At 46.4% G+C, this 27235-nt stretch overlaps 1 protein-coding gene across 2 annotated transcripts in view; it reads left to right on the top strand.

The window, feature by feature from the left end:
• The first annotated feature begins 2099 nt into the window (after positions 1-2099).
• Positions 2100-27235, top strand: part of ANAPC5 (anaphase promoting complex subunit 5) — a 30830-nt gene continuing 5694 nt past the window's right edge. The window contains exons 1-11 of one of the 2 annotated variants that reach the window (XM_007489866.3): positions 2100-2297; positions 5460-5539; positions 9315-9424; positions 9905-10100; positions 17149-17215; positions 17930-18031; positions 18672-18862; positions 20700-20781; positions 21414-21503; positions 23099-23280; positions 24159-24294. In XM_007489866.3, coding sequence (XP_007489928.2) covers positions 2199-2297; positions 5460-5539; positions 9315-9424; positions 9905-10100; positions 17149-17215; positions 17930-18031; positions 18672-18862; positions 20700-20781; positions 21414-21503; positions 23099-23280; positions 24159-24294 — 1335 coding nt within the window. In that variant the 5' untranslated portion in view covers positions 2100-2198. Of the gene's footprint in view, positions 2298-2619; positions 3017-5459; positions 5540-9314; positions 9425-9904; positions 10101-17148; positions 17216-17929; positions 18032-18671; positions 18863-20699; positions 20782-21413; positions 21504-23098; positions 23281-24158; positions 24295-27235 lie in introns of those variants that run through there. The other variant, XM_001363999.4, reaches the window with a different exon arrangement.

The raw sequence follows: 27235 nt of genomic DNA, 5'->3' as shown, positions 1-27235 counted from the left end.
ACTAGTGATGGCTTAAGATGCTGTGGGTGACCTTGGAGTCTTCTAGGTCTGACCAAGCTTAATGAATATTTGTTGTTAATTTATTGTTGGATTATTAGATGGAATACAAGTATTTCTTCTTCAAATTAAAAAAAATACAGTTTAGTCCAAGTATTTCCCTTTCACCTTCATGAAATTCCATAATTATTCTCAACACTGTAGCCTTGTATGTGAGAGAGGGTTACAACTCCATCCTGTAGATAGCTCCTTTTTATTTTTTGTCCAAACTGGTGATTTCCTTGGCACAGTGAACTCCCTCACTGATACGCATGAGGAACTCCTTTGCAACTAATTGTTTTAGAGAGTTGGACGGAAACACTGAGAGATTAAGTGACTTGCCAAAGTTACTATGTGTTAAAGCCCAGATTGTCCGGATTCTGAGACTTGTCCTCTCTTCATCAAATCAAGCTGCCTTACAGTATTTGGAACATGCAAATGCTGATAATATATAACAGCTCACATTTATATAGTGTTTTATGGTTTGCAAAGCATTTTATACTTTGTTGTTTTACTATCAGTAATTTACCTTGTGAGAATGAAAAAATTATTTAACTTATTCCTATTTGCCCTCATTTCTCTAACTAACATTGAGACACTAATAGTTATTACCTTGGTCTGTGCCAATTTAAAAATTCAACTTGGGAAGGACAAAAATGAGGTGAAAGACCAGCTAGGTGGCTCAGTGGATTTAGAATCAGGTCTGGAGAGAGGAGAGCTTAGGTTCGAATCTGGCCTTAACCACTTTCTAGCTGTATGACCCTGGAAAAGTCACTTACTGCTCTTCTGCCTTAGAACCAAAACACAGTTATTGATTCTAAGATGGAAGATAAGGGTTAAAAAAAAAGTGGAAATATACATTAAGACTAAGGTAGAGGAAAAAGAGTAAACTGCTTCTGGCTGTTAATTCCTGGTCCTTTCTATTTTTCCTGCCAGTGCTATTTCTTGTGTTAAGATGAGGAATTGAAGGTAAATCAGTTTGAGGCACTGGTTTGAAATTTTTAAAAGCTGATTATGCTAGATTTTTTTCACCCAGCCTCTCTACTGCTATTCCTTTCAAATAACAAATTCAAATGAAATGGTTTTTATTGGGGTAGCTGGATAGTTCAGTGGATTGAGAGCTAGGCCTAGAGAGGGGAGGTCTTGGGTTCAAATTTGACTTCAGACACTTCCCAGCTGTGTGACCATGGACAAGTCACTTAACCCTAATTGCTTAGTCAATTATAAAACAGACATGAAAGGTTTAAAAAAAGGATGGCTTTCCCCCCCAAGGAGTATGTTTTTTTCTTTATAAATTCTGTTAGACCTAAGCTTTTTCCTCTTACCTTCATGGAACTATAGAATTATGCCAATCACTGGAGCCTTCTTGAGCAATTCATATTTCTTACTTCAAAAGGCTCTCAAATCTTTAAGAGGCAAATGGGATTTGGTGCAAATGACAGTTTTCAAAAACTTTCTTGAACATACTGCAGACTGATTACTTGAGAGAAGTTGAAAAAAGTTTTCCTATCTTTGTTGAAGAGAAACTAGAGAAAACAGAGAGAAAAAAGATGGAGGACTTCTTTCTTAACAGGGAGTTTTTTAATCTTTATCTTGAAAAGAATATGAAAAGAATTCTTGAGAAGATAATTTGTTTGGCATCCTGAGTAAACTGAATGGTGAAGCTGGGCTTCTAGAAGTCTTCTGCAATTATAGTGATCTTGGGTGTGTGTGCAATGAGATTCAGTGTGTAATTCTCAGAGTAGTATTTGGCTTGTAACTCCAATTTTCAGGACCCCTTGGTATTGCTATTCCTTAGAATAAAACTGCCTCCCTCCCCCATAACATTTTTAGTTTTCCTGACCTATTTTCAAAAACCTTGAGAAGAGCTTATCTGTTGTCTAAGAAGCACGCCAACTCCAGGAAAAGGATGAGATAAGCTAAAGGAGGAAGGAACAGGAAGTTTCAAATGTATCTTTACTTACTGTCCCAAGAAAAAACTATCTGAGTCACATCACAGGTTCTTGTGGGGTATGCAATATTGAAACTATTGGTGGCAGTGTTTCAGTCTATCTTGAAACCAGTAAGACCTGAGTTCAAATTCTGCCTGGGAACCATATTGCCTATGTGTCCATGGGCAAGCCACTCCCATCAGTGCTCCAGGAAATTTCTTGGGATCATAAATGGCAGAGAAGACACCGACCTGCACTGGTAGGGGGCATTTTCTCATTTGGAGTTTCTCAGTTGGAGTTCATCACAGGAGCCTTGGGCCTGGAGTTCAGGTAAGATTCAAATTCAACTTTTTCCAGCCGAATGATCCAGGGCAAATAGATTTACCTCTGCCTGCCTCAGTTTGCTCAACTGTAAAATGGGGATCACAGCACTGGCATCCTAGGGCTGTGAAGATCGAATGGGGAAATAACCGAGTTGATTCTACTCCTTCCTTCCCGTTACTCCATTATTATGTTACGTGGACCTCCCGGACCCCTCTCTCACCCGAAGGGACCCTTTCTCCGCCTTTCGCTTAAGCGCTGGTTTCTAAGGGGATGGAATCCGTCAGCGCACGGCTCCGGCAGATGAACTTCCAGTGCCCAGCTTCAGACTCTGTTTCCCATTCGCTGGCTTCCTCCCACCGGACCAGGGCGGCTGCTCTGATTGGCTGCGGTGGGCACGGGCCGGCCGGAAGCGGGTGGTTTCCCGGGTTACGGCGCTGCGCGCGGGCCCGCCGTTACCGCTGGAGGAGCCGGGGCTCCGAGAGTCGCCGCTGTGGGCGGCGGCGGCGGGGGCGGCCGCCATGGCGAGCGTGCACGAGAGCCTCTACTTCAATCCCATGATGACCAACGGCGTGGTGCACGCCAACGTGTTCGGCATCAAGGACTGGGTGACGCCCTACAAGATCGCCGTGCTCGTGCTGCTCAGCGAGATGGGCCGCGCGGGCGGCTCCGCCATCGGCCTGCTCGAGCGGCGCCGTCTCAACCAGCTCCTGCTGCCGCTGCTGCAGGTGACACGCATGCGCGGCGGCGGGGCCTCCCAAGGAGGCAGGCGGGGGCGGCCGGGACCGGCCTGCCCACGTGGGTAGCCGACCCAGGGAGGACCCCTAGACGACCCTTGGGAGGCTGCGGGTCTCGAGGCAGGAGCTGCTGGGCGTCGGGGAGGAGTTCCCCGGATCTGGGAGATGCTTGGACTTCTCCGCGCCAGCACCTGCCCCTCTGGGTTTTTTTAAAACTTGCAAAACAGTCCTGCAACGGACTGTCTGAAAGTATTTATTAAGCTCCTACAGTGTTTCAGGCACTGTGCCAAGCGTTGGGGGTACACAGAAGTCAAGAAGCATTTATTTAGCATCTGCTGTGTGGCAAGCACTGGGGATACAGAGAATTCAGCAAGCATTTTTAAAGCACCTACTGTGTATCAGCCACTGAGATGAGCCTGGGGATAGAGAGAAGTCAACAAGCATCTACTGTGTGCCAAGCTCCGCTAAGCACTGGAGATACAGAGAAAGGCAAATGACAGCCCCTGTCTTCTTGGAGCTTCCATTCTAATGGGGGGAGACCATATGCAAAAGCCAAGTATAAACCAACTCTAGGCAGGAAAATTGAGAATAACCAGAAGGGCCTAGAATTAAGAGGATTTGGGAAAAGCTTCTTACAGAAAGTTAGATTTTTTTAACTAAGATATGAAAGCTATGAAAATGAAGAAGAGACAGAAAGTGTTGCCTCCCGGTATAGCAACAGAAGCAGAACTTTGAGACATATGAGTTCATAGGAGCCAGAAGTGTAAGGGTTTTTTTTGAGATTTCTAATTCAGCTGCATCACCATCAGTTTGCAATCTCCCTCATTTTTCATTAGGGGGAACTAAGGGGATGTGACTTGCTCAGGGTTTTATAGCTGGTCAATATCATTCCAGAACTCATTTTTTTTTTCTGATTCCAAATTGGTGCTTTTCCTACTATTCTAGCTTTCCAAATATCTGACAGACTGTCATGTGGAGGAAGGGAATAGACTTGTTTGGCCCCAAAGAACAGAATAGGACCAATAGATGAATACTGTAGTCAGAGAAAAAATCATAACCAATTAGTCTCCCCAAAGTGGAATGATCTGGGCCTGGCAAATTGAGAGGGAGCCTTATTTATTTATACATACATACCTACCTTACCTTCTATCTCAGAATGATCAGTCCAAGGCAGAAGAGTGGTAAGGGCTTGGCAATGGGGGTTAAGTGATTTGCCCAAGGCCACAAAGGTAGGAAGTATTTGAGGCCAGATTTAAATCCAAGACTTCCCATCTCCAGGCCTGGCTCTCAATCTGCTGAGCCACCTAGTTTCCCCTTTGCAGTCATTGGTAGTTGAAGTGGACTTTAAAGAATAGGATGGATAAGATTCAGTCTGCAAAGAGGTAAGAATGCATAACAGGTATAGGAACCATGGTAGCAAAGGTTTATGGGCAGGAAAGAAGAGTCTCTGAACCTTCACTGTGTAGGCCATCCAAAGGACCTACAATTAATTTGAGAGTTCTGTATGGGATTCACTTGTGACCAGTCTGATTTGGGACTTTCCCAATCATTTACCACCCTCCTCCTGCCAGTGGCCTGGTCCTTGCACTGATCCTCTTTTCTCTGCTGAAGTGGCTACTAGGCCAGGCCCACCGCCCTCCCCTGAGACCTTAATAGTAACACTAGATTCTCCATCCCATCCTCCACCCAGCTATAAAAGAAATGTATATTTGCCAAAAGCGTTTACCCACTCCAATGAAAGGAGGCCTTTGTTTGAAAAGGTTTAGGGTCTTTCCTCACATACTTGTCACAATAATTTTTCCAAACACAAATTTGATTGTTATTTCTCTGCTTGACACTTAGTTGATTCTAAAATTGGGCAGTTAGATTAAAACATAAATTTCTCATCTTGACATTTGAAGCTCTTCATGGTCTGACTCCATCTTTCTTTCCTGAGTTTACTTCATATTCTTCTCTTTCACACACTCTTTCTGGTTAAACTGGTCTCCTTGCTGTTTCCTAACACTTGTGCTTCTTTGCCTCTATGTGGGTTGTCATTTATGCCTGGAATTCTCTCCCTCTGTTCTCCAAATCTGAGAATTCCTAACTTCCTTCCAGGTTCAGCTCTTTTCTTCTCATCAGGAGCCTTTCTTGATTCTCCCAAGTTCTTAGTGCTCTCTTCTTCCTCAGATTATCATATGTTCAGTCATCTATATGCCTTTTCAAAAGTATGTAAGCTTCTTGAGGGAAGGTTTTTATTTTTTGTCATCACATGTCCAGTCTTTAGCCCAGTGTCTAATATAGTATCTACTGTGGAATCAAATGGGTTAATCTGCTCATAAAATCTGGAGGGTGGAGGGAGGGGGAGACCCCAAGATGTTGATATATTAGCTATTTGTCCCTGTTCAGATTTTAAATCTCTGTTCTTCCTCTTTTCATCTTTAATGTCACCTAGGGGCCCGATATGACATTGACTCGACTGCACAAGGCAATTGAAGAATCCTGTCCTCAGTTGGCAAATTCCGTTCAAATCAGGTAAATTCCCCTTTTATTCCAGTGTCAATGTGAAGACGTGTTCAAATGAACAAGAATCGCCAGCAAACACTGGGCAGATATACTTTTGATAATGTTGTTTTGTTGAAACTAATAATTAGGGGAAGTTTTCATGTTAAAAAAATCCATTTCTTTATGAATGCTTTGAAAACAGAACTAAATATCTCTACCTTTGGCCATGGCTTTGATAATTATCTAAAAAGTCAAAGAAGGGGACAGCTGGGGGCTCAGTGGATTGAGAATCAGACCCAGAGATAGGAGGTCCTGGGTTCAAATCTAACCTCAGACACTTCCCAGCTGTGTGACCCTGGGCAAGTCACTTAACCCCCATTGCCTAGCCCTTACCACTCTTCAGCGAACCAATACTCAGTATTGATTCTAATATGGAAGGTAAGAGTTTTTAAACAAAAAACAAAGAATACCTCTTTAATAAGGACAAGGGAGACAATTGTCACTTCTTAGAGAGATTGTGCACATATTGTATTCCCTTTGTTTCCTTTATCTTTCACTGTTTGCAGCTCAGTTAATTCTGCCTTAGACATTCCCTTATTTTATCTTAAGTGCTCATTCACCTCCCCCACCCCAGCCCCAACACACATATCCACACATTCTTTCTCTGTATCTCTCTTTCCTTCTTCTGTCTCCCAATTTTGGTCTTGAAAATTTCTTGCTCTTTTCCTTGCTTTTTTCAGTCTATTTATGAGATAAAAAATAGCCTCAGTGATGGCAAACAAGCATAAAAGCTGGAGAGATCCTCTTGGAGTTTATTGACATGGCACAAAGACAGCAGAACCTGAGGACATGAGTCCCTATTCTAGCCCTGGGCAGGTCGCTTTTCTTGTTGAACCTCAGTTTCCTCTTTAAAATGAAGTCATTGAACTAGATGATCTGTAATGTCCCTTCTAGATCTAAATCCTATGTTGTATGTGTGTTTTAGGGAGAATATGCTTTTTGAAGAAAAATTAAATTTTTAAATGATAAATACCCAGAAGGTCTTTTGAGAAACTATAATATGAGGACAAAGTAGATAGAGTTCTGGGTCTGGAGATGGGAAGATTTATCTTCTTGGGCTCAAGTCTGGCCCTTACTAGCTAGGTGACCCTGGGCAAGTCACTTCACCCTGCTGGCCTCAGTTTCTCCATCTGTAAAACAGTTTGGAAAAGGAAATGGCAAATCACTATAGTACTTTGCCAAGAAAACCCTGAATGGGGACTAGAAGAGTCAGACAGACTGAACAACAACAGCTACAAATAATATGAGGTAGTGGTAAAAATGGCTAAGCTGAGACCCTAGAGATCTGTTTCTTTCCTTAGTTTGCTTTGTGTCTCTTAGGAAGTCACTTTCTATCTTGGACCTTAATTTCCTCAGCTATTAAATGAGTGATTTACACTAGACGATCTAGGCTTCTGGCAGGTCTCAGATTTTGTCCTTTAGTTTTCTGTGTATTTGTTGTCCTAATTTCCTTTTCAGAAATACCCAGTTTTGGATTTGGAGGACTCATTTGAGTTCAGCCCCTCTGATTTACAGATGAGGCCCAGTGAGATCAAGGGTCAAATCTTGGCTTTATTGTTCTGTTCTCTTTCACATGAAATTTCTCACTTCAGCAAGAGAGAGATAAAGAAGTCTTTACTTAACTCTTTTTTTGAAAAAGGAGGCTTTAAGCTTTATTACTACCTTTTGTTTTTATATAAATAAGGCTCATTCCGAACAGACACCCCACTTCCAGTCCCAGAGAAGAACATTCCCTTGTAACAAAGGAAACCTGTTAACTCAAAACAACTGACATAATAAGTGTGGGGGCAGTGTATTACGAGGTCCTTGACCTTCTGCTCTCTTCTCCCACCCTAGCTTAGAGATGGAAGACAGCTTTCCTTAGCTTTAAATTTTAAAATTTTAAATAAAAAAGAATGCAGAAGAGTAGCCAGGATTAAACTTTTGGGGCTAAGCAACTTGCCCCAGGTCACATAGTTAGGAAGTTTCCAAGGCCAGATTAAACTCAGGACCGCCTGACTCCAGGCCTGGTGCTCTATCCACAGTGCTACTTGGCACATTCTCCTTTCCTTTAATTCTGGAGTCTAGTATTCTCTATCTCACCTGGCCTGGAGGTGCAGCAATCACTTGTGGGCCCTTTCCCTGGCCTCACCAGTCTGGGAACTTGGTCGAGCTCTGTATCTGACCAGGGCTAGTCCATCCCTCCTTAGGCAGCCTGAGTCCCTCACTCCATGGTGAAGATGCTTGATTGGCTTCACCCACTGCAGCTCAGAACTCCCAAGCTCCATTGGGCCACTGGGATCGAAGGCACTGGTCCCCATACCTAGTGCCTAATTTTTTTTTAAAACCCTTATCTTCTGTCTTGGAGTCAATACTGTGTATTGGCTCCAAGGCAGAAGAGTAGTAAGGGCTAGGCAATGGGGGTCAAGTGACTTGCCCAGGGTCACACAGCTGGGAAGTGTCTGAGGCCAGATTTGAACCTAGGACCTCCCGTCTCTAGGCCTGGCTCTCAATCCACTGAACTACCCAGCTGCCCTCCCCTACCTAAACTTTATTAATAGGATCCTTTTGTTAAATTTTATGGCACTGAAGAAACTGACCTGTGATATAAGAATATGGAAATAATATTTTTGGAGATTCTGTAGTATGTCAGGATTGTCTAGCATGTGTTCTAAGTAGTTAAAAAATCTCAACACATTTTAAAATAATAAATTTAGCAACATTTGATAGGATCAGATGTCATATAAAGCTATTAGAACCCAAGTTGTTTACATTTTACATTATAAATGATAACTATTCATTCTGGGTTGCTTTTCCATATCTCTCCATTTGTGCATTTATCAAGGGTTTTTTTTTTTAATTTTATTTTTATTATCATGCAAAACCCACTTCTATATTGGTCATTGTTGTAAGAGCACACTCCTACATAATTAAAACCCCAAAATAAAACCATAAATACATTGATATGAAAGATAGTCTGCTCTAATCCACATTCATCTGACCTCAGCAGTTCTTTCTCTGGAGCATTTATCTGGTTTTGTTGTTTTTATCTGCATAGTCAGTACATTTGTATATTCTTGTGACTTTGCATCACTTATTACAGATAATACTTTGTTATATCCATATTTGTCTGTTTTTCGGGACCATACTGTTCCTTTACATCCTTATAGAGCAATGTATTCAGCCATTCTCCACTCAGTGGATATCAATTTAGTGAGCATTTATTAGTTGCCTTCTGCATGCATGGCTCTCAGAGTACAAAGCCAAAGGCAAAAATAGAATAGACCCTGCTTTCAACAGGCTTATGTTCTACTGGCGGGCCTGCCGCTTGCATCTAACAAAGTACATAGTTGCTTCTCGATTTTTGTGTTATAATTCATGCTGCTGTGAGTATCTTTGTATAGAGAGTGACTTTCTTTTTCTGTCCATAGGTTATAGTTAGACTCTGGGATGCTGGGATCTGTGTCTGATCAGCTGTGATCAGCTCTTCTATTAATGAAGAACAGGCCCCCCTAGGGCTTCCCTCTCCTTGACTCCCTCTTTGTACCACCCTTCCCCCAAGACTCCCCGACCTCCATACTGCCCTAACCTGCCCTTGGCGCCCTGTCGGTTCCGCTCTCTGTGTTGCCTTTCTCCCCCAGGCTCCTGCCCCCTCCCTCCCAGCAGTGTGACAGAAGATCAGGCAGGTGGCAGGGCAGCCTTGGGAAATGGTAATGGATCAGGGTGCTGAAAGAATTGACAAGCCTGAGGTGATGTCTTTATCCAGAATCAAGCTGATGGCTGAAGGGGAGCTGAAGGACATGGAACAGTTCTTTGATGACCTTTCTGATTCCTTTTCTGGAACTGACCCCGAGGTTCACAAAACGAGTGTCGTAGGTAAGGCCAGGAGGGACAGAGGGAGGATGCTCCCTGGGGCACCTGGATCTTGTCCCAAGGGGGGCGGCTGCTTCTCAAGTATTGTCCCTCACCTTTTAAAGCTCTGTCTAATCACAGAGTACTCACTTGCTCCAGAGCTTTCCACAGGGAACTCAGGACAGCTACATTCTCCAAACCCTGGAATGATGTCTATCTGGCTCGACGTATGGGATGTAATTTTAAATGAAATTTAAATAAAGCTGTATTCTTCAAAGTCCCTAGCATCTGTATTTTAACAACTGGTCGGGAGCTGACTATTGTGGTGGTCTAGAGATCTGTTAGACCATAGAGTTACAGAGACTTGGGTTCAACTCCTGCCTCTGACACGTACTAGACGTGGGACTGTGGCCGAGCCTCCCTGCCCAGGATAAAGGCAAGGCCCCGTCTGGGTGACCTCTAAGCACATCTTCAGCTAACCCTGGACTCCCTTGTGTTCTCTAGGCCTATTTCTGCGTCACATGATCTTGGCCTACAACAAGCTTTCTTTCAGTCAGGTGTACAAGTTGTACACAGCCCTACAGGAGTACTTTCGAAATGCTGAAAAGAAGGCCACATTGGAAGAGACGGACATGGAGCTGGCAAGCCCCGAGGAGCTCGTGGGAACCATGCAGAGAGAAGACCTGGATGGACCTTTAAGGTAGAGCCTGGAGGGGGCTGGTGTGTCTCACGGGAAACAGCAGCCTTCCCAGAGGGGAGAGAAAAATGTCATAAATTCAGAGCTTAGACTCATTTAGACAGTGCAGGCTTGAACAGCATCTGTGAAGGAGGGGCTTGTTGGGCAAAAGAATTGTGCCAAAAAGATCATAGGAAGGATGACTGTGTGAGACTGTTTAGGAAAACCAGCTCTAAATTGGAAATCTTGAAATCAAGAGAGATTAATAAAACTGAAAGTAAGAAACCAGCACTTCTAAGGCCTTGAGGTGCAGCAGAAACTAGTCTATGTTCAGAGTCCAAGGATTTGGCCCTGTCTGCCATCCATGAACCAGGAGACTTTGGTCAAGTCAGTTCCCCTCTCTGGGCCTCAGTTTCTTCATTTGTAAAATGAGAAGGTTGGTCTGTTCCATGTTGGTGCACCTATGGCACATGTGCCAGGGTGGGGGGCTGCTCTCCCTCTCTCCACACAGACCTGAGGACATTTCTCCCATCACCTGCCCCTCTGCCCAGCAGCCTCTTCTTCCCTCCCCTGTCTGGAGTAAGGGGGCAGCTCCCATGCAGCGTGAAAGTACTGTTTGCACCCTTGGTCTCTAAAAGGCTCACCATCATTGCTCTTGATGATCTCTTGCAGATCCCTTGCAGCTCTCAATTTGTGTCCTAGGAGAAGGCCACACTGACTTCACATGTTCCAGGTGCTCATTAAAGGGCTCTCTTAGGTAGTCATTAAAGCAGGCCTCCAGAGACCTCTTGGCAGCCCATCGTTCACCTGGACCTGTTTGCTGAATTGACTAGAAAGCCAGACTTCCTCCTCTGGCTGCTCACACTTGCCCCAACTGGCTTCTAGGCCTTGGGTCCACTCTTGTCTACCCCTTCCTGTCCCCCCTTGCACTGCCTTTTGCCTTTCCCTCTCCTTCCCCACCAGAACCTCAGCTTTCTTTTGTGTACCCCCAGAGATGTGCGTGTTGGCTCCTCTGGCTGAGCTCCTTGAGGATAGGACCTGCTAGACATTTTTTTAGCTCAGTGTTGTTCCTGTCAAGGCCCCTAGTCACCAAGGGGAAACTCCAGGGTAAAGTGTCTGAGTGTCTTCTGGGAGAGGGATGGTCCACGCTTGGGATTTCACTGGTGTGGGGAACTTTTGGAGTGGCAACATCCCCCAGATGCCGTTTGGCATTCTGAGTGTTGGGGAGGTGTGTAGAGTTCAATGATCTGCTTTTGGACACAGAGCCAGGACTTGAACCCATGGCGAATGACTGTCTACTGGGCCACACTGGCACATCAGAGTCCTCTGATGTGCATTTATGTGCTCCAGTTTGCTCTCAGATTTATAAAGGCAGGTTTGATGATGTTATAACTCATGACCTTAGGTTGCCTTGTGAAAGAGGATTCCTTCCTTCACCCCCACCCCAGCCCCCAGGGAAAGAATTGGAGGCAGAGTCCCTGGGATGGAATTTCAGCCCTGTTCCCTCCTACTTGGGTGTTCTTATGAAGAACTTTTATCTAAAAATATTTTTCTTAACCTGGTCATTCTTTTTTTAACCCTTACCTTCCATCTTGGAACCAGTACTAAGCATTGGTTCTAAGGCAAAGGTGCCGTGATGTGTTAAGTGACTTGCCAGGATAACATAGCTGGGAAATATCTGAGGACAGATTTGAACCCAGGATCTCCTGTCTGCTCACTACCCATTTACCTGTCCCATCTAGGCCACTAGAAGGGTGAGGAATAGGTACTATTGAAATCTTGAATATTCCCCACTTTGTTTTCCAAGGCTCTCGTGTTGTTGTTCAGACATTTCACTTGTGGCCAATTCTTTGTGACCCCACTTGGGGTTTTCTTGTTAAAGAGTCTGTAGTGATTTGCCGTTCCCTTCTTTAGTTTGTTTTTCAGATGAGGAAACTGAGGTAAAGTCAAATGACTTGCCCAGGGTCATTAAGTTGGTATATATTTGAGGCTGGATTTAATCTCAGAGTTCAAATATCCCATGTAGGCCCTCACTATTCCTTCTGGTAAAATAGGAACTGTGGGGTTTTCCTTAATGGACTTCCCTGACCAGCAGGGTCCCACAAGGGAAGGGGCTCACCTTTGTGATGGGACCGAGGAGAGATAGGAACCGAGAACCAGGGTGGAGAATGAAATACACAGACAAGTCAGTGGTTGGATAGGGCAGGCAACCCCTATGATACTCCCTTTGATAGGAGAGTATGAGTACAAAGGAACACGAGGTGGAGGAAGAGATCAAGATAGGGAATGCAGGCCCAGATGGTTACAGCCTCCGGGAAGGAGAAGGTTAAGAGGAGAGAGACATAGTCATTGAGGAGCCCAGTGGAGCTCCATGGAAGGGAGAAAGGCCAAGAGGAAGTTCATGGGATTGCCTCTGAATTTATTCCTGTCCTGCTTGGGCGGTACTCCCAAGCACGTAGTAACCACATCACAAAGTATAGACAGTTAAGATTGGGTGACAAGTTGGAGGGAACACCTTTGGGCGTGTAGATTGCAAACCGGCTTTCCTGGGGAATTGAGTCCGAGCATGTTAATGAGTTTGTCTTAGCCAAGGGCCGCATGGCCAGTTCAAGGTTACATTCACAAGCCTCATTGGTATAACCTTATGCTTGGAGACACAGTAGCCATACAGTCATTTATATTTCATAGATGTGAATACGCTTGGGATGCTACAGGAACTAAACTCTTTTAGGAATGAAAGAACAAAGAAGATAATCTTCCTGTAGTTTTGGGCTTGGGAAATAGTATAATGGGGACCGTGGCTTTAAATTGCCACTTTAAATTGTTGCCACTAAGTGGCAGCATTTGCTTTTTGCACTATGAAACCAGCCTCAGCTCTGTAGTCTTACCCTCTCTGATGGTAGCCAGCGCAGGCTTCACCTGCCTCAGACGTTGAGTCAGTCCAAGACAAAGTAAGTGAAGGATGTGGGAATGCATCTCAGCTGGTCCTGCTGAGTGACCTCCAGGAAGTGGTACCCTAGGCCCCCTGCTCCCCATTAATGTAAAAGTCAGCTGATTTGCAAGTTGAAAATATATATATGTTTCCATGATAGTCAAGTGCTTCCAGCTTCTAGGATCACAGGCCTAGATCAGGCCGGTATTGCTTCCTGTCTCATCTCTTGCATCAGCCTCCTAATTGGTCTCCCCACTTCTCTTCCTGCTCTAATTCGTCTTTCACACCAATGGCAGATTATTCTTTCCAGAACATTGCTTTCATTATGTCCCTTCCCTCTTCCAGCACCTTCAGTGGCTGTCTGTTGCCTGCCAGATAAATGGAAGCCACTTTGTTGTGCATTCTGGCTCCCTCTTACTCTTTTCCTTATTCCCCTCCACTTCCTACCAAGAACCGTCTGTATCAACCCATCATTCCTGTCTTAGCCTCTGTTAAGGTGCCCTTTTCTCATCCTGGCTCACTTCCTCCCTCATCCTTCTTTTTCCTCCCCTGCTAGAATTGTTTCCCTCCAAATGGAATGTCCCCGATTGTCTGGACTCTTCTCTGGGATGCTCTTAGAGAAGCCCAGGCTCTGAGCTGGAGGCAGCGGAGGGTTTGCCCAGCGTGACTTCTCAGCATCCCAGATAAGGTGCTTGAGATGCTCCAGGAAGACTAGTCGAGTGAGCCTTCAGGAGGCTATATCAGGGCTTTTCCCATTTGGTTGGGATTTGTACTTGTCGACTGCCATATTTGTATATGATGTATATGTGATATTATCCATTGGTTTTCAGTTCATGTGCCTTCTGGGTGCAAGACCAGCATGTTCACCCAATAGGGATGCAAAGACAAGTGCAAGAGACCCTGTCCTCAAGCAGCTTGTTGGGGGATAAGCTCTAGGTGCAGAGAGGGAAAGGCACACATTCTACAACATAATGTGAAGGGGAGTCCAGAGGCAGGAGAACCTTGACAAGCCCACCCTCTGTCTCTGACTGATTTCATTGGATTACTGGGTATAAAGGATGTTCAAATTGGAACAGCTCGTAAGAAGTCTCGACACTTAAATGTGGCACCTGAGGATGGAGGCTCATGATCTTCACCCCTCTCCAGGCCACCATGGCCTTGGCTCATGCCAGTGGATTGGGTGCTGTGGTGGCCAGAAAATATCAGAGGGTAGTGTGTGCTGAGTAGTCAGTAGATACCCAGTGTATAGTGATTGGGGGGTATTTAGGTAGAGGTCTTTCCTTTTGGGTCAGTGTGTAGGAAATTCTTAGCGTTGGAAGGGACCTTAAACTCTAGTCCAGCCTCTGTGTTTTACAGATTAGGAAGCTGAAAACAGAAGAGACACAGGTGATTTGTCCAAGCTCCCAGAGACCAGGATTAACCTGGGACTCCCGAGTCCTTTACCCCTGCCCCATTCTCTGCCCTCTTCGTGAGAACTTGATGAAGGACACCTGTCTTTTCAGCTCAGGAACGGTTTGTTGGCTCCCTAAATAATAAGCCTGGATTTGTAGAGGTTCAGAAGGCCAGGTTTTTCATGCATTTCCATTCTTGCTAGGGATTTCATTGCTTACCATCACATCGTCTAAACTGTTCCTTGCAAGTATGCACAAACCTTTTCCTAGTTATCTTTAAAGTTCTGTTGTGGCAAGAAAGTTATTTTGATGAAAACAGTAGAAAGTATAGTTTGAGTACCAGCATTTAGTTTACCAAATGCTCTAGGCTGCACTAGGTGCTCTGTTCGTAGCTTCTTCTCCGGCTTCCTCCTTCTTGTCTTTCCTATAGCTTTTGCCACCATTGATCACTCTCTCTTCCTTGGTGCTGTTTTTCTCTTTAGGTTTTTGGGGCGCTGCTCTCCCTTGGTTCTTCACCCTGTCTCACTCTTCCTTTTCAATCTCCTTTGCTGGACCTTCACCCATGGGTGTCCCCCAGGCTCTGCCTTGGGCTCTTTTCTCCTCTCTCCCTAGATGTTTCCCTAGGTGATCTCATAAGCTCCCATGACTTCATCTATTATCTCGACGCAGATGATTCTCAGATTTGTTTATCTACCTCTGTCCTCTCTGCCGACCTCTTGGCTTGCATTTCCAGCTGTCTGTTGGATATCTTGCTAGCTCTGATGGTGGTGAAAAAAGTCAGTGGTTTAGAGGAAGACTCACACCTGGGTGATAAGGAAAGGTCCTGTGTGCCACTGATGGTACTGAAGCTGAGGACAGAGAGCATTCCAGGCTTGAGGGAATGCTTGGTTAGAATAAAGATGATATAAAGGGGAATGAATAACTATGAAATCACTCTGGAAAAATAGGTTAGAGCTAAATTTACCTTCTAGTGTATTGGTTGCAAGGGAGAACAGTAAGGGCCAGGCTATGAGGGTGAAGTGACTTGTCCAGGGTCACACAGTTAGAAGTATCTGAGGCCAGATTTGAATCCAGGACCTCTTGTCTCTGGGCTTGGCTCTCAATCCACTATGCCACCCAGCTGCCCCAAAGTTTTTTTTTTTTTTAACAAATGTTTATTGCTATCTTTTGTTTTTATATCACCTATACTTAGCAGTGTATCCTTCAGTTTCTTCCAGAGAACCATCCTTTATTTTTAAAAAAGAAGAACAAAGATGAGAAAAAAGTTTAGGTCAGCATGAGCACCAATACATCAACAAAAGTCTGACCTTACATTTAGGGTTCTCTTTCCAGAATCCCTCACTAATGGCAAGAGGGGCTGAGAGGTGCCTTCTCCCCATCCCTGGTTTGGCGTCACCCTAGGATCCTAATAGTTTTGCAGCACTCAGTTTTAATTGTGAAGGATTTTCAGTTGCTGTACAAGTTTGCATTTTCTCTTAAATATAAGAGGGAGCTGCTGAAGCATCTTGAGTCCCTTGAGTGATGGGCTCAGACCTGTGTTTTAGGAATCTGCGTTTGGCAGTTGTTCGGAGGATGGATTGGAGAGGGAGAGACTACACAGAAGACAGGCTGAGCAAGGATGAGAGAAGTGGATGGAGGAGGCAGAATTAATGAGATTTGGCAACTAATTCAGGGAGGAGAGCGAATCAGGGCTGCCTCAAGATTGTGAATCTGAGTGGCTGGATGATGGCTGTTACCATCCTTACTAGTATTAAGGAAATTAGGAAGAGGGTGGATGTGGAGGGACATGAGATGAGCTCTGCTTTAGACATGGCGAGGCTGCCGTGCCTCACGTGATGCCAGGTACAAAGGCCCAAGAGACAGTTGTTACGTGGACCTGGTACCCAGCAAAGGAGCCTGGCAGGGAGGAGCCAGATAGGTAGAAGAGCTCGGGGAGATGAGGGTCATAAGATCCCCATGAGGGGATGCTGGCTTGGTTGAGGGTGGTCAGTAGTGGTCAAGGGTGCTTGAGAAAGGACCGTAGGGATCTTTGGTCCCCTCCAGCTCTGGAGCTCTGCTCCTATGATCTTGGAGATTTCAGCCCAAATGTTCATACGGTGTTTGTGCCCAACCTGTGATATTGCTCTGATCAGTCACAGTTGGACACGCAGTACTTTGATCCCAACACAATGAGGTCATTTTGGTCCTCTTTGAGTATGAAGGATGACAACGTGAGAGAGGGTAATTTTGGCTGAGTAATGAGGTAAGAAGTCACATTAAATGGGGCTGAGAAGGGACAGTGAGGTGGCTCAGTGGATAGAGAGCCAGGCTTGGAGTCAGTCGGTTCTGGGTTCAAATCTGGCCTCAGATACTTCTTGTTTTTAATCCTAATTCTTCATTTAGGAATTGAAAGGATATCTATTAGAAAGTGTTTTGAGATCCTCTTGTAAGAAACCTATCAGGGCAGCTAGATAAAACAACAGACCTGGAGTTGGGAGGTCCTGGGTTCAAATCTGGCCTCAGACACTTTCTAGCTGTGTGACCCTGGGTAAGTCACTTAACCCCCACTGCCTAGTCCTTTCTGCTCTTCTGCCTTGGAACTAATATTTGTATCAGTTCTAAGAGAGAGGATAAGGGTTTGTTTTGTTTTGTTTTGTTTTTTTAAAGAAAGAAAAGAAAAACAAAGAAACTCTTGCTTTGAGGCTGTTCCTGTGTTTGCTGTCATGGTCTCGGCCACCCTTCCTCACACTCAGTCATTCTCTTTTTTCAGAGAGGAGGAGATCTCATGCAGTGGGCCTCTTTCCCAGAAACAAGCTGAATATTTTCTTTCCCAACAGGTGCGTTAATGGTGGAGCAGGGCTGCCTGCCCTTCCCTGCCCTTTTCATGTGGTGATCTAAAGTAGCCCTTCATGTTCCTGGGTTTAGACCCAACATCTCCCTTCATCTCCCTGCCATGACGAGCACTTTCCTGTGACAGCTTATGAATTTCCATACCTGTGGCTTCCTTTGACCAGTAAGGGGAAGGGACAGCAGCCTCTGGTGGGGATCAGGAAGCCGTAGCTGAAGCAGTGCAGCCAGGAGCAGGGAGATTCAGGGTTCTGGGAGCGTCTCTTGGATCCCAGCAGGAGCCGAGGCTGCTCTGGCTTTCTTGGATGATGCTCCCACCTAGAGAATTCGACTTTCCCTTTTCCTTTCTAATCTTCCTTAACGGAGAGCAGTGTGCTCTCTGCTGGTATCTCTGTGCATTTTAACCAACAGAGAGGAGTTCTTTTGAGACTCAGATAAGCTTGAAGAAATGGTCTTAGCAGATGTATTTTTAACACGTTGGAAAAACCTGCCTAGGTAAAGGGGCTGTAGTATAATCTAAGGCCAAGTCCTATCATCACTAAATCTAGAACTGATTTTCTACATGTGACACCTGAGCATTACTGAGCTGACTCTTCTCTAGGGAACTTTATTGGAGCCCCTATCTGCAGAAAGTAATTCTCCTGTGATACTCGGCTTACATTTCTCTGCATTTTCTTACAGCTGATTTATTATTTTTGTTTTAGGCATCTTTACTAAAGAATGATGAGACAAAGGCTCTGACTCCAGCTTCTTTACAGAAAGAATTGAATAATTTGTTGAAATTTAATCCTGATTTTGCTGAAGCAGTAAGTCTGGCCACAAACCATCTTCTGAGAATCGGAATCAAACCAGCCGCAGTTGTTGTTCTGATAATAACGCCACATTGGACATCATTGCTTTTCATCTTTGTTTTTCATATTAAGTGGAATTTCGAAAAGTCATGAGTCATATGAGCCCCGCCATGCCCATGATGTGGTGTGAATTTCAGTATGAAATTGTGTTTTGAAAGTCCTGCAGTCCAAGAGGGTTGGGAGCGTGTGCATTGTGACAGTGTTTACTTTGGGTGGAGAGGAAAAAATGAAGAAGAACCATTCTTATCTTATTGCAGTGATAGGGTTTTGTATGCTTTGGCAGCCAGGGATCATTCCGTTACTTCACTGGATAGTCTTTTTGTTTTTTTGTTGTTGTTGTCTTAAAGAAACCCTTACCTTCCATATTAGGATCAATGCCATATATTGGTTCTAAGGCAGAAGAACAGAAAGGGGTAGGCCATGGGGGTTAAATGACTTGCCCAGGGTCACACAGCTAGTTAGTATCTTGTCAGACTTGAAGCCAGGCCCTCCTGTCTCTAGATCTGGCCCCCTAACTTCCCCATTGTAGTCATTTTAAGATGATTTCCACAATAGGAAGAAAATTGTGATTACTGTTTGTTTTCTTTAATTCTAGCATTATTTAAGCTACTTAAATAGTCTTCGGGTCCAGGATGTTTTCAGCTCTACACACAGCCTTCTCCATTATTTTGACCGCCTGATTCTCACTGGAGCAGAGAGCAAAAGCAATGGGGACGAAGGCTACGGGCGAAGCTTGAGATATGCAGCTCTCAATTTGGCCGCCTTGCATTGCCGATTCGGCCACTAGTAAGTTTATGCATCTCCCTCCCTCTGTGTGAACGTGGAAGAAAGGATCTCAGGGCTAGAACCAGTCATCGGGCAGAGACCAGGCAGAGGGACTCAAGCCTTTGTCCTGGGCTCCTGCTCAGAACCCTCGGGCTATGCTGGGGGTCATGGCCTCTGTCTGTGCACTGCCCTTTGGTTTACTTCTCTGGTTTGTCACATACCCAGTCGGAGGGCTGGAAGGGCCTGGAATCCTCCTGGGATTTCCTCTCCCTCTGTCCAAGGCAGGCCTGTAGATTGTCCACGCTCCATTGATGGCCTCATCTAGTGCAGAAATGGCCTTTAAGGGATTTGGACACTTGTCCAGCGACCTCCGTTGTGAGGCACCTCTCACGGCAGAAGAGGGCAGAGAGTGGGTAAGGATGACTTTTTTAAATTAAAATTCTGACCTTCCCACTGCCTGCCTTTTCCCAGGCCCCAGCCCTGGAGCCTTGGTTCATCTTTATGACTCGCCTTATCAGAGGTGGGGAGGTATCCAGAGAATTGTCCCAGAGCTCTGCTTCTTCTGGGATCTTCTGACCTGGCAGTGCCAAGGTGGCAAAGAGCTGGCTTGTTCAGGTGTTCCTCTGACAGCCTGGGGGCAGCTGGAAGGTGCTCACTCTCCAAGAGACTCTTGGGTACTGTGGGGTCTCGGCTTCTCATGAAGAGTGTTTGGTCCCTTTTCTTGAGACCAGAAAGTCTTGCCCCATGATGACCTTTTTTTAAAAACCCTTACTTTCTGTCCAAGGAGCAACTCTAACAGAGGGCAAGGGCTAGGCACATGGGGTTAAGTGACTTGTCCAGGATCACCCAGCCAGGAAGTCTCTGAGGCCATTTTGAGCCCAGGACCTCTTGACTCTAGACCTTGCTTTCTATCCACTGTGCCACCTAAATGCCCCTCCATCATGCTCCTTTAACCAACCTCTAGTGCTGGGTTCTTCCTTTTTTTCCAAGCCTGAATTCATTCCACCAGCTCTACTCAGCAGGCTCCTGCAGAGGCCTCATAGAGGAACCCAACCAGGCCCTGGGCCTTGCCCCAGCCCCGACCTGGCCCTGCCCTGGCCCCAGGAGTTTCTTTAGTCCCCGGGTGCTGAGGGCAGTGCCAAAGCGTTAAAACAAAAGGGAGGGCTTTTGGTACCAGGGACGAGAATATGTTGTTCTGGAAGGTTTTTCCTCAAACCTTCTTTCCAAAATAATCTTCTGCTATAGAAATGCCCCTTTTGGAGTGTGAGGACCTGCTGTGTCCCCAGCACTGGCTGTATAGGGAGTGGGAGATAGGAAAGAGCCCCTAAGAAATGATGCCCGTCCTCAGGGAGCTCATGGCTACTTGGAGAGACGCATCATAACCACAGCCAGCATTTCGCTAGCATTCTGAGTTTGCGAAGCACTTTACAAATCCTTAATTCTTTCCTCGTGATGACCCTGGAGGTTGGCCCTGTTATATCCCTATTTTGTAGATGAGGAAACTGAGGCCGGCAGAGAGGTGAAGTGACTTGCTCAGAGGCACACAGCCAGGAAGTGTCTGAGGCTGAATTGGAATTCAGGTCTTCCCAGGGCGCCTATGAGGACTCTGGGAGAAGGTTTGGCCAGTCTTCAGTTGTGATAGGCATGGGAGCTGTCATGGTTTCAGCAACTGCGCCACCTAGCGGCCACACAGATAACCCTGGAGGTCTAAGGCTTTCCCTCCTGGGAGGGATGCAAGAGCTTTGGAGGAGAGATCTGCCTGGGGGGGAAGAGCAAGGCTAGACCCGAGGATCCATGCAGGGTCACGGCTTGTACAGGCTGGTTGTTAAGGGGATAGTAATGCTTCGTCTGTCTTTAGCCAACAGGCAGAGCTTGCCCTGCAGGAAGCAATCCGGATTGCCCAGGAGTCCAATGACCACGTGTGTCTCCAGCACTGCTTGGTAAGGCAGCCCGGCTCCCTGAGGGCAAATGTTGCCTTAGAGCATCCCATCGAGGCAGGTGGGCTAATGATGTCCCCCCAGCTGGTCTGAGTTACCCAGAGCCCTGGGACGTGCCTTGGAAATACACTTGCGTGTCTCCTCCAGCTCTTAGGACTTTCCTTCTGCTCTCGGTTTTAGCCTCGCTTCCCCTGCCAGAGAGAATCCTTTGGCCACCTCGTTCAGTGTGGCAAGGAAAAGGCTCATGTCAGACCTAGACACTGGCTGAGCCAGTGTCCTGCAGACCCCCAGTCAGCGGGCGTGGGCTTGTGTGGTAACACGAGGCCCTCTTAACAGTGGTCTGAGAGCTTGAAGTCCTCACTTAAGAGCCACACACAGGTTTTCCGCTTTGCTCTGCGGCATCCAGCACGGGTTGCTGTGAGTGGTGCTCTCCTGGAGAAAAGAGATCTTTGTAAGCTCATCAAGGCTCTGCTGTTGCTCAGATGCAGGCAGACCAGGTTTCATTTCTGAGAACAAATGTTCCCCAGAATTCCTCTGATCCCTTGCTGATAGTTCTTTATGGCCTCCCAGTGAAACGCCAGTGTCTTTTTAGCCATTTTCATTGCACTGATGCATGTCATTGATTCCCCGACCAGAGCTGGCTGTATATCTTGGAGCAGAAGAGATCAGATAGCTGTGTGCTGCTGGAGCATTCTGTGAAGAAAGCTGTGCATTTTGGGTTACCGGTAAGGCCCCCAGCCACCCTGGCAGAAGAGGGCTCGAGCGTTTGTGCGTACGTCCACTCAGCCCTGTACTCGCCAGTGACTGCCTCAGGGATGGGTTTTGTCCCATTGCTAGTTTAGCCGGGATTTGAGGAAGTAATACTCCAACGTAGCCCGTTCTGCCCTCTCTCTGTGAGGGTGCTCTAAGGTTTTGATTTTGTATCTGATCCAATCAGAATGGTGCCTTGGAGCTGGATCTCATAGTAATGCCATGAAGTGGGTGCTGCTCTCTCCATTGTACAGGTGGGGAAACTGAGGCTCAGAGCATTTCAGTGACTTTCTCTTGGCCACACAGCTAATAAGGGTTCCTGTCTCCAAGCCTACTACTCGCTTTGCTGTGCTAGCCCATTTAATAACGTCAGAAACCTGTGACACAATTTGGCTCCTCCCAGTATCCGGGGAGGGGAGTGAAGAGATCAACTAGAACACTCCCTGCTTGAATTTTTGCCATTGCTCAGCCTTATCTCCCTTCTACACGCTGGACCTTGGCCGTTTCTTGACTTTGCTGAGGATTGGGGTGTGCCCCCTAACGCTGTCTGGCCAGGATGCCTTCCCTGTTGAGAGAAGCTCTTTGGTGTGGCCTTGCTCTCTCCCAGTCCTGACGTTCATCCTGACTGCTAGCCTTCTCTTCCCCACAAGCAGAGGGAGGGGCCACTGAAAAGGGGGCTTTCAAGCATGAGTTGTTGACCATGAATAAATTCATCTAGTTGGTGGGGTGTCCTCTACCCTTTTTTAAAAAATCCTTTCCTTCAGTCTTAGTTACCACCCTAAGGCAGAAGGACAAGGGCCAGGCAAATGGGGTTAAGTGACTTGGCTGGGTTCATACTGTTAGCAAGTATCTGAGGCTAGATTTGAACTCTGAACCTTCCCAGTCTTCAAGCCTGGCACTCTATATACGGTACCACCTACCTGTCTTTTAAACCCTTACTTTTAGAACCATACCTTAGTAACAACTCCAGGACAGAAGGACATTTTGACCCTTAAATGGAGAACTCTTGTTAAAAAGTGGTTGTTTGCCCACCCTGAATTTGTCTGACAATGGCATTAGATGATTCTGGCTGGAGATTTCTGCCCCTCTTGGGGCCCTGGATTCCCGCTGGCTGCAGCCCTTGGGTCCCAGAGAGTGCAGCTTATTACTGCAGTGGGGCAAATGGATTTGAATAAGGGGGTGTGCCAGGGATCTCAAAAGCATACTATCTGCTGCCTTGGGCGCCCTTCATCTCTTTTCTGGCAGGAGCTCAGTTTTCTCTTAATCTTATTTTATGTTCAGTTTCAAATTCTCCCTTCTCTCCCTCCCCCCTCATTGAGAAAGCCAGAAAAAGAAAGCTCGTCCTCTGTTTGAGCCACCTTTCTTCCCCCACAAGGAATAGTTACAAATTAGTGGAAAGCAGTGGGCAGACTTGATCTGGTAGACATTTTTTCTCCTTCGACTTAGTTTTTTTTAAAAATACAGCTTGGGTGCTCACGATGCATTTTTCTTAATCCTGTTGTGTGTTAGAATGTGCTCAAGTGAAAGCAGTTCTGTTACCTGACCCTGCCTTGTGGCTGTGTTTCCCCAGTACTTAGCATCCCTCGGGATCCAGTCCTTAGTCCAACAAAGAGCCTTTGCTGGGAAGACAGCAAACAAACTGATGGATGCCTTGAAGGACTCCGACCTCCTGCACTGGAAACACAGCCTGTCGGAGCTCATCGACATCAGCATTGCCCAGAAAACGGCCATCTGGAGGCTCTATGGGCGCAGGTATTTGTCTCTCCGAGCAGCCTGGGGGTCATCTCTTTCCGTGCCTCCCTTTAGGGCCTGGTTATATAGAAATGGGGAGGGCAGCCCGAGAGAGAGAGAAGAGGGGATGACAAGACTCCCACAGCCTTGCTGCCATTAGTTGTGGCCCGAGGCACATCCTTCACAGAGCCGGCTCCCTAACCTCATCCTTGTCGCAGAAAAAGAAGGCTGTTTCTTTGCCAGCTTCCATCTTTCCAGGGGAGCCCTTAAATGGCTTCTTTCCCCCTTGATTTCCTGGACATTGCCTCCTCTCACTTGGGAGGGGTGTTCTGGAACCAGCCTTCTTCTACTCTGCTCTCGCTCCTTATAGCAATTACCCTATTTCCCAAACCCACATTATCTGAGCTGGCCTCCCTGTGTCTGTCCCCTACCCTGACACCCTGGCATGGAGGAGGGCAGCATCTAAGCAAACATCCTCAGAGAGGCTGGCACTGAGTCTGCGCTGATCCAGACGTTCCCTTACCCGACTCCATTTAAAGTGGGGCCTTGGATTTGGGAGGACGATGAATCGGACTGAGCTCCCACTCCCTCCTGCTGAGCAGTGATCCTGTGGCCGGTTCCTATCCCCAGCCCGGGGCTGAGGGCAAGAGAGCAGGGCTTGGGGGCCGCTAGTGACCCCAGAAGCCAGGAGGGAGGCAGGCAGCCACAACCGCATCGGTTTTCACATCACCTTTATTTCTGGATGTATTCCTCCCTTGGTCTTGACCCAGAGAACCAGCCCCTGTCACTAAAAATAGCAAGAACAGTGCTTCAGCCCCAGGTGGCCAGGTCCCCATTGTGGCTTCCTGCACAGCCGGGCCTCCTGTGGAAGCTCGGTTCTGATCCTTCTCCTTGTGCAGTACCATGGCTCTCCAGCAGGCCCAGACACTGCTTAGCATGAACAGCCTCGAAGCCTTGAACCTGGGTGTGCAGCAGAACAATACAGAGTCCTTTGCAGTGGTGCTGTGCCACCTGGCTGAGCTCCACGCTGAGCAGGTGAGTGTGGGGCCTGCCCTTGGCAGCTGTGCAGTGTGGCTGGTGGAATGGAGGGCCTCACGTTTCTGGGGGTCACTGGAAGCCCGGGCCAAGGAGAGGGTGCAGGATGTAAAGGAAGAACCTCATGTTCTGCCGTGACCAAGTGAGGCTGGGGAGGGGACTTAGGGCATGGAGACCGATTTCATTTCCAAGTTTAAGCCTGTATTATCATGTTCTCTTGAAAGAGATTTGAGGAAAAGGGAGGCATCAGCTGTTTCCCTGGTCGTAATTTCCTAGGCTGTCTTAAAGGAAATAACAAACTCAGAAATATTTTCTCTCTAGAAAAAAAGCCAAAGAAACTTTTTTCCTTTTGGTATGAGCATTTCACTCATCATTTCCCTGGTTCTAAATGTAACCCACTTTGCCGTAGCCTGAGCCTGAACACATGGCATTCACTTGACCCTGATTTATGCTAAAGGCTTTGAATGGCTTTCACCCTTGTGGGAAGTCCACAAGTAAATCCCACTATTAAAAAATATTTTTAGCACTTTATGATGGTTCAAACAGCTTTGTCATGAGTTATGAACTGATGTTTTCCAGGCGTGCTTTTATCAGCCAGTCTTTCCTGGAGCCAAGAAGGATCCCCCACGCTTTCTGGTATGAAAACATGAAAGCAGTTGGGAGCCTTCTTTCACCGCACTCTTTTGTAAATGTTGACAATGAATGGTATCCATTCAGGCTTTTCCTGTTTTCGCTTTAATGGCCCTTGAGCCTCCTTTGCCCGATGCCATTCACTAATTGGCACATTTGCAGTGGAGAGTGTATCTGGGAGTTTCACTTTGATCCCTGTCTTATTTCTGAAATACTCTCTTGGCAGAAGTTTTTACTCTTTCACTGGAGAAATGAAATCTGACTGTTTCTTTCAGGAGTTCGGCAGGGCACAAAGAATTTTTATTCTGCTTAGAAAATGACTTTAAAAATTGTGACTTTCATTTAACTCTTCATTCACCCTCAAAGGTTGATGCTTTCTCATGTCTAGTTCTTTTATGTTCTTGTGGTTCATTCAGGGGCCAGTTAAAATGAGCCTGAGAAGGGACTGTGGCCTTTGGATCTTGGTAAAGTTCCCAACTGGAGGATACTTGCCCTGTGCCAAGACTTGAGGTCTCTTCCGTTTTTTCTCCTCCCTCCCTTTGCAGGATTTTCAAGGAAGGAAATTTAAACTGTAAGAACTTCAAAAATTAAAAAGAAAGAAAGAAAAAAAAGAGCAGAGCACCCAGAATTTCCCTTGGGATAATGACTATAATGCTGGTAGATTGTTTCACCGTGAATTAGATTCCCTGTGGTTCCTGTGTTAGTAAGGTCATGTCCTTTGAAATAGCTAACTGTGCAATGAGAACGATTGTCCTCTTGCCATTATATTTCATATTTGTAGCTCACACTTCGTTGGCCCTTGGACCTTAGAAATTCATTATTTGGGGGCAGCTGGGTAGCACAGTGGATTGAGAACCAGTCCTAGAGACGGGAGGTCCTAGGTTCAAATCTGGCTTCAGCCACTTCCCAGCTGTGTGACCCTGGGCAAGTCACTTGACCCCCATTGCCTAGCCCTTACCACTCTTCTGCCTTGGAGCCAATACACAGTATTGACTCCAAGACGGAAGGTAAGGGGTTAAAAAAAAAATTCATTATTTCTTTTGACCCTCACAGCAAGTATAAGTTTTATTATCCTAATTTTACAGATGAGGAAACTGAGGCTCAGAGATGGCACACATCTTAGAAATGGGCAAAGTCAGTGCTGGAACTGAGGCCTCCAGTTCTCATACCTCCTGTTGGAATTGTTCCTCCTCCCCATGGCCCTGGGAGTCAGGAGCATAGACATTATCCCCACTGGGCAGGTGACGAGGCTGAAACTCAAGAGTTAAATGACGTCAGCCTGTGACTGCATGCCAGTAAAAGCCACCTGGATTTGAATTCGAGTCTTCTTGGAGCCAGGTTTTTGATCTGTGATCATATGGATGTGGGGGGTGTCCTGTCAGACGTGCAGATGGTAACCCAGCCTGGGCGACTCTAGCCAACATCCTCCTGAAATCCTTCCTGTGAAGGCGAGGCATCCCCAGCCTGAGATGCGGGGCTCCTTCTTCTCCATCTCATGCAGGGTCTGAAATTGATCTTCCATGTGACATCAGAGGGTTGACTTGTTTTTTGGGGGGGCAGATACTTGGGGGAAGAATCGAGCTTGCTTCTTCTGTCCATTGTTCCTGGACTCAGTTTCCCATTGAGAATGATCCCATCCCTTAATGGCAGAAGGAAACCTGCTCATCATGTTTGTCAAGAGCCTTGAATGGGTGGAGATTCTGGGCCTCTCCCTGCCTCAGTCGGGCCAGATGAACAAGTAAAATCAACATGCATTTATTCCTAATAGCTTATGGACCCTGTATAGTTCATCTCTCATGGTGGCAGCTAGGCAGGTTAGGGTAGCTGGGCTTGGAGTTCGCAGGGCCTGAGTTCAAATGTGGCCTCAAACATTCAAATCTGGGCAAATCACTTAACCCCTGTTGCCTAACCCTTACCGCTCTTCTGCCTTGGAACCAATATTCAGCATTGATTCTGACAGAAGGGAAGGAGTTCAGACAAACCACCCTGGGGACTAGGGGCTATTGTTGTCCCTGTTGTACACATGGGAAAAGTGAGGCAAACAGAGTAAGTGATTTTTCCAAGGTCACCCACCTAGGAAGGGTCGGGGGCCAGAGGAGAACTTTGATTCTTGGCCCAGCTCTCTGCGGTGTGCCCAGCCCCTGCTCAGGGTACAGCTCAGAAATGGTCTGTATGCTCACGGAGCTTGCCCTAATGGTCACTAGAAGTAGTCCCGGGGTGGCTGTGCCCGTGCTAAGTGTGCTAGCCTCAGGCGCGAGCTGACATGTGCTTGGTGTTCCTTCCACAATCCACTTAGCCCTTCGTGGCAGAG

The sequence above is a fragment of the Monodelphis domestica genome, chromosome 3, assembly GCF_027887165.1.
Source record: "Monodelphis domestica isolate mMonDom1 chromosome 3, mMonDom1.pri, whole genome shotgun sequence".
Taxonomy (NCBI): Eukaryota; Metazoa; Chordata; class Mammalia; order Didelphimorphia; family Didelphidae; genus Monodelphis; species Monodelphis domestica.
Note: the sequence above shows the minus strand (reverse complement) of the source record. Positions and strands in the feature narration are given on the sequence as shown.